The 6126-nt window shown below is 42.6% G+C and overlaps 1 protein-coding gene across 1 annotated transcript in view; it reads right to left on the bottom strand.

The window, feature by feature from the left end:
- pik3ap1 (phosphoinositide-3-kinase adaptor protein 1) overlaps positions 1-6126 on the bottom strand; it is a 64906-nt gene that overhangs the window by 25684 nt on the left and 33096 nt on the right. The window contains exons 4-7 of the mRNA XM_014019900.1: positions 3463-3888; positions 2099-2325; positions 1872-2016; positions 1340-1482 (exon numbers count right to left, since the gene is read on the bottom strand). Of these exons, the coding sequence (XP_013875354.1) occupies positions 1340-1482; positions 1872-2016; positions 2099-2325; positions 3463-3888 (941 nt within the window). The remainder of the gene's footprint in view (positions 1-1339; positions 1483-1871; positions 2017-2098; positions 2326-3462; positions 3889-6126) is intronic.

Genomic DNA, 6126 nt, shown 5'->3' with positions numbered 1-6126 from the left:
AAAGAGAGTCAAACCATTACAAACTCATACAAGGAGATAAAACAGACGTTTTACATGGTGAAATGTGACTGATGRAAACTTAGGAGCTTAATCCCACACCAGTTTGACCATGAATAACGTCGGGTGACCAGTCTGACTTTTCTTTTTTTTTTTTTACATTGGACTCCACAGAGAAGAAATCCCGTGCACACTGCTGCTTAAATGTTCACTACATCAGAATTTATTCAGCAAATGTGTTTCCATCTCTGCTTTTGTGCATTAACTCTTACAGGATGGAGGAAATTAGACTTGGCAGAGGTTTGCACTCTCAAAGTGCTTCTAGTTATTGCATAAATCACATCCATATTCTTTGTTATTCTTGTTTTTATTTAATAATATTTTTAACACAGTGGCAGCAGTGTGACCGTGTCTCTGCCTTCATGTCTTTCTCTCTTCTCTCGTCCCGCAAAGGAGGTAGAGACAGAAATAAGGAGACATTATCTAATGATGCAAACTGCAGCCACTAAATAACGTTTGTAGATTGTTTTGTTTGTTTGTTTTTTGTTTTACTTGTCGTAACRTAACTGAGTCAGAAGCGGGACAGTGTGTGTGTCCGTCACAGTATGAACGTTGGGCCTGGTGTGGGACAGATGCTGTTTTTCAGCACCWTGACCTCAGGTGGCCTGTGGTCTGAGGTGCGCTGATGAGATTTTCTCCAATAAAATCCTGCAGGCGCCGCATCTGAGGCAGAACTGCAAAACCAACACGACAATAACCACGTTCTACGAATGTTTGGTCATTATCATTTAAAARAAAAGTGCCGCGTAAAAATTGATCCTGACGAATACTTTCTCACCCTGTCAGTCAAAATGACGGACAGCAAAAAAAGTCCAGCGCAACCTCTGAGTGAAACAGGAGTTTAAAAACACGTAGAAGATCCACCAGAACATAACCATGGTAACCACACGTCTGTGTCTGTCACTCCCTGACCGCCACGTTGATAAGAAGCGGACTGAAAAGTAAGCCTCAAACAAACAAACCCTAACCCTGTTTCTAGTCTTTTATGTAGGAGATAAGTGCCTGAGCCTGGTTCTGCTGGAGGTTTCTTCCTGATTAGCAGGGAGTTTTTCCTCTCCACCGTTTGCTCAGGATGGGAGACTGTGATGAAGTGATTCAACACAATCTGCTGCTTTCTTCTTTACATTGTTCTTTTTATGTACAGTGCCCTGAGACAACGTATGTTGTGACTTGGCGCTRTATAAATAAAACTGAACTTGAACTTGAGATACGACAATAAAACCGTGGTTTATTTAATTTGCTTTTAGAACGGTTTTAAAGAAAACAGAAATGYATTTCTCACCTGGCAGATGAATTTCAGAGGATCGGCAGCCTTTTCCAGGTGTCGGCTGACTTCTCCCATCCTGGTACAAAACGTGACCGCCTTCAGGCTGACACGTGATTGGTCAACGCACAACGTGAGCGACGCCTCTCCGGCAGGCATGTCTAGGAACAAAAGCCCCAGAACAAATTTACACTTAAGAGTTTCTGAAACATTGCATCAAAAAACACCAGAATCCTGGACCGGATCGAGTGGATCTGGTTCAGGTACCTCAGGGTTTCCTCTTTTCTTCAGGCGGTTCACTGAGTCAAATATTAAACCCAGTGAGTTACGACCTTTTAGTTGTGTTGGAGACACATGAAACCAAAATGTACAAGAATGGACACAAAAAGTAACAAATTGTGGTAAAACTGAGACATAATTGAGACACTTTGAGTAAATTACAATTTGCAAATGACTCAAAGGAACCAAATATTTGCAGTTTATTCACGGTCAGGCATGAAAACATGTCTGAACGGTTGACGACTTGTGTCTCCGTCCTGCAGATACTGACCAGGTGCAGAAACTCGTAGCGTGTACTCGTTCTCCACCACGGCTGGGACTCGTCTCAAACATCCGTTTTCAGAAGAAAACTCCACTTCTGGTTCTGACCCAAAGTCCACTTTGGAGGATAAAATGATATAAAGTGTCTCGTGTTCCTAAAAGAAACAGAACRTAGAATAAAATGACGTTATTTATGTTAATTTGTGGTAAAAACTGTATTTCCTGGTTTAGTCGTACCCCGCAGAGGACTCTGGTTGGTTGGACGGTGAGACAGGTGAGGTCTGCAGGTGAACTCAGAGACTCTTCATCTTTCGGTTCTGCTTGTTTTTGTTCTTCAGGCTTGTCTTCCTCCTGATCTGAGGTCAGACTGTGAGTCCTGAGGGCTGCCGCCGTGTGCAGCTCCACCTCGACGGCCTCAGCTTCACATTCCACCTCCACCTCCACCTGCGCCTCCGCTTGTACACCTTTTACCACAAATAAAGGAAAAAATGAAATTATGATAAAATTTGTAAAACCCTTTCATTTTGATCTTTGAAAGCATTTTGTGGTGTTTAGCTAGGCTTTCATACTTTTAGGTTTCTGTTACCGTTAGCTTTTAGCTATCTATGTAGTTTTGCTATTTTTAGTTCTTATGCAGCATTTTAGCAACTTTTAGCTTTTAGTTAGCCTTTTAATACTTTAGCTTTTAATCAGCTATTTTTTGCTTTTGCTTATAGACAACATTTTATGATCATAGTTAATTTTTTGGATACTTTTTTAGCCTTTTGCTACTTTTAACTTAAGCAGCATTTAGTTATTGTTGGTCTTTACTTAGCCTGTGGCTACCTTTAACTAGCATTTTGCTATGTTTAGCTTTTAGCCAGGTTTTGGATATGTGATTTAGTCTTTTGCTATTTTTAGCTTTTAGCTAGCTCTCTGTTACTTTTAACATTAGACTATTTTTATTTTCGAATTAGCCTTTATCAGTTTTCTACTTTCAGATCTTACATAGTATTAGCTTTTAGTTAGCCTTTTATAACTTTAGCATTTAATTAGCTATTTGTTATTTAGCTTGTTGATAGCATTTAGATGGTTTTAGCTAAATTTTTAAACTTAGCCTCTTGCATCTTTATAATATTTTATACTTTTACCTAATCTTTTAATTTTTATGTAGCACATAGCTACTTTAAGCAATTAGTTGTTTGTAGTTTTTGTTACTTTGGCCCTTTGATAGCATGTTGTTTCCTTTAGCTTTCATGCAGCATTTCTTTATTGCTGGCCTTTATTTAACCTGTGGCTACTCTAAACTAGCATTTTGCTACATTTTGCTAACTTTTCAGCTAATTTTAGATTTTAACTAAAAGTTTCCAGCTTTTATCTGACATTCTGGTACTTTTAGCTAGGCTTGTGCTACGTTTAGCTACCAGATTTAAGTGTTCGGCTCATTTGTTATTTTTAGCTAGCATTTTCCTCCCCTTGGCTTAAGTTACAGCTTTTCAGCTCAGGTTTTGCTTCTTTTAGTGTTTAGTTTCTATAGTTTTAAATATTTGTTCCAAACTGAGATAAAATGTTGATAAAAACACCAAAAAGAAGTAGAAATACTGAAAACTTTTTTTTTTTACTGTCAGTGATGGATTCCAGAATGGTTGAAAGGTAAACAGCCGGCTCGTCTTCGGCGTGGAGTTTTCTCCAGTTCGTCCAGTCCTCGAACGTCTCTGTGGACACGTCCTCCTCGGTCACGCCGCACATCAGCGCCACCACCTTGTGTGGAGGATGAAGGAGTCTCCGGAGCGCCCCGTGCAGCTCCTCGTCCCGCAGGACGTCCATGAAGACCGACGTGAGGATGGGCACCACGCACCGACAGCTCCAGAAGTCCTCGAAGTTGTAGCCGTGGAGCCGGTCGGCGGCGCTCACGGCGTACAGCAGGACGGAACCTCTGCGGAACATCTGAGAGGAGTTCAGGATCTGCTGCAGGTACGCGGCCCATTCCTGAGCTTCCTCGGTGTGCAGAATCAGCAGATCGTAGGCTGAGACGGACTCAGAGGTCTCTGCAAGACAGAGCAGATTTTAAACATCACCGTGGTGCTCGAATCATCCGACAGTCTGGACCTTCAGTGGGACAGAAAGGACCTCCAAAGTTATTAAAAAACTATCCAGATTCATGTCCTGTTTACAACGGCACCATTTTTTAATGAAACCGTAACCGTTCTGTGGCGACAGCAACATCGGCAGATAGATGGTGGAAACCGATCTCATCCTCGAGCCAAACGTTCACACCTTCACCATTTCAGATGTAACCGTTTTTATGTCCATGTCGTTGAGATGTAAACACCACAGCGCCAGCTGGTGGCCTGGCATGGAAACTACAGCAGATACAACGAGTGCAGCGTCRCAATGTAAACGTGCAACTTTTCCAAAATCATCATCGAAGAATCTTTAACGTTTCCAGAGACGTTTAAACGGAACTCAAGTCAAGTTGTAGTTACAGGGTTCCTACAGCTTAAAGTCTAAATTAAATTTAAGACTTTTTAAGACCTATTTAATACCACTAAAATGAAATTTAAGACCAACTTCACAATAAACATAAACAAAGACAGTTGGCGACAATTTTACCCAAATGTTTAGTTTAAAACAAAACTAGCTGTGAGAAGCAATTTTAGGACCTCTGAAAGATTGATTTTAGGGCTAATTAAACCCTTATTTTTGGACTGATGAATTTTAATGCTTAAGACATTTTAAGGATCCACAGGAACCCTGTATACCACTTCAGAACATAAAGGACCTCTCTAATCCAGCCTGGATATGGAGGTGGAGCTGCAGAGTTGTGGAAGCTGTTAGGTTTGTTTTTAGCAGGAGTGAGTAAGTGGAGTCTGGCTTCATTGTTGATCTAGGTTCTGATGAACAGATGGAAGATATCCATCTTCTGCCACTTATTCACTGTCGGGTCGTGGAGGCAACAGGTCTAAGAGAAAAATCCAGACATTGGTCATGATCCTCGCCTCAGGTGACGGTTGGAACGTAGACGGACCAGTAAATCCAGAGCTTTGCCTTTCGACTCTGCTCTTCCTTTATTACGACTGACCAAAGCAACGTCCTCATTACTGAGGACGAGGCCCCAATMCGTCGATCCATCCTCATCCTACTCATGAACAAGCACCTAGATACAGAGAGGGGGCATTCTACCCTTTTCCGGTGGTCTCAGACTTAGAGGAACTGACTCCCATCCCAGCCGCTTCACACCTTCAGATCCTGTCCACGAAGACCAGAAACACGATCGGAGACAAGGGACAACCCGAAGTCGACACAGCCCCTGCTTTGGTTCTACAGGGACCGGATCGCTCTTCATACCGACCCAGACACTCCAGACTCAGATTGAGAATCTGCGATCTTAAAAACCTTCCACTGAAACGTTTTAAAATCAACAATTTTCAGTCCAATTCCTGTTAAGTTTTCAAAACGGTGGAAGAATTTGAGATTAAAAAATTTTAAACAGACGAGATCACCCCACTCAGTGAGGGAAGAGTTACGGAGGTTAAAATACAACTGATAAGCAGAATTATCATTGTCGACTAAACACGACGGCTCAGTGGTTAGCACCGACGCCTCACAGCAAGAAGGTCCTGGGTTCAATCCCCGGTTTGGACCTGGGGTCTTTCTGTGCAGAGTTTGCATGTTCTCCTCGTGCTTGCGTGGATTTTCTCCGGGTACTCCGGTTTCCCCCACCCCCCAAAACGTGTACAAGTTGCCTTCAGGCCCTGGTCGCCCTTGAAAAAGAAAGTGTTCTCCAATAAAGATGGAGGCGCTTCAACAAAATGTGTCAAAATGGCGACTGAATCAAGTTTTATTGTAACTAAGTTTAGTGAAGAGGTGACTAGATGATAAGAGTTCACCTCAGGCTTTAGATAAGAGCTCTGCCTCAGAAGAAAAATTAATGATCACATCGTCAGTATACGTTTAAACCAAACAAACTCAGCTTGGCCCCAAAAAGTGGCTCCAACCCTCCTGAATCCAGCTCCGCCTGCACCTTTCAGGCAGAAAGAAGTGAAATCAGTTAAACTCCTCCGACGCTGTTGATGAGCGTTGTGTTTGTCGTGGACCCCGAGCCCACCGAGGAGCGTCAAGGGGGCCACGGCTCGGAGGACGAAGGTCCGAAATGTTTGACCGTGCAAACGTTGGACTGAGTCAACACCGGTCCGAGTAATTACAGCGTTTAATCTGCTCACCTTTATACGCGTGTGCGTGCGTGTGTGTGTGTGTGTGTGTGTGTGTGTGTGTGTGTGTGTGTG

The sequence above is a fragment of the Austrofundulus limnaeus genome, unplaced genomic scaffold, assembly GCF_001266775.1.
Source record: "Austrofundulus limnaeus strain Quisiro unplaced genomic scaffold, Austrofundulus_limnaeus-1.0 Scaffold235, whole genome shotgun sequence".
NCBI classification, from domain to species: domain Eukaryota; kingdom Metazoa; phylum Chordata; class Actinopteri; order Cyprinodontiformes; family Rivulidae; genus Austrofundulus; species Austrofundulus limnaeus.
This window is presented reverse-complemented; position numbering and strand designations above follow the sequence as displayed.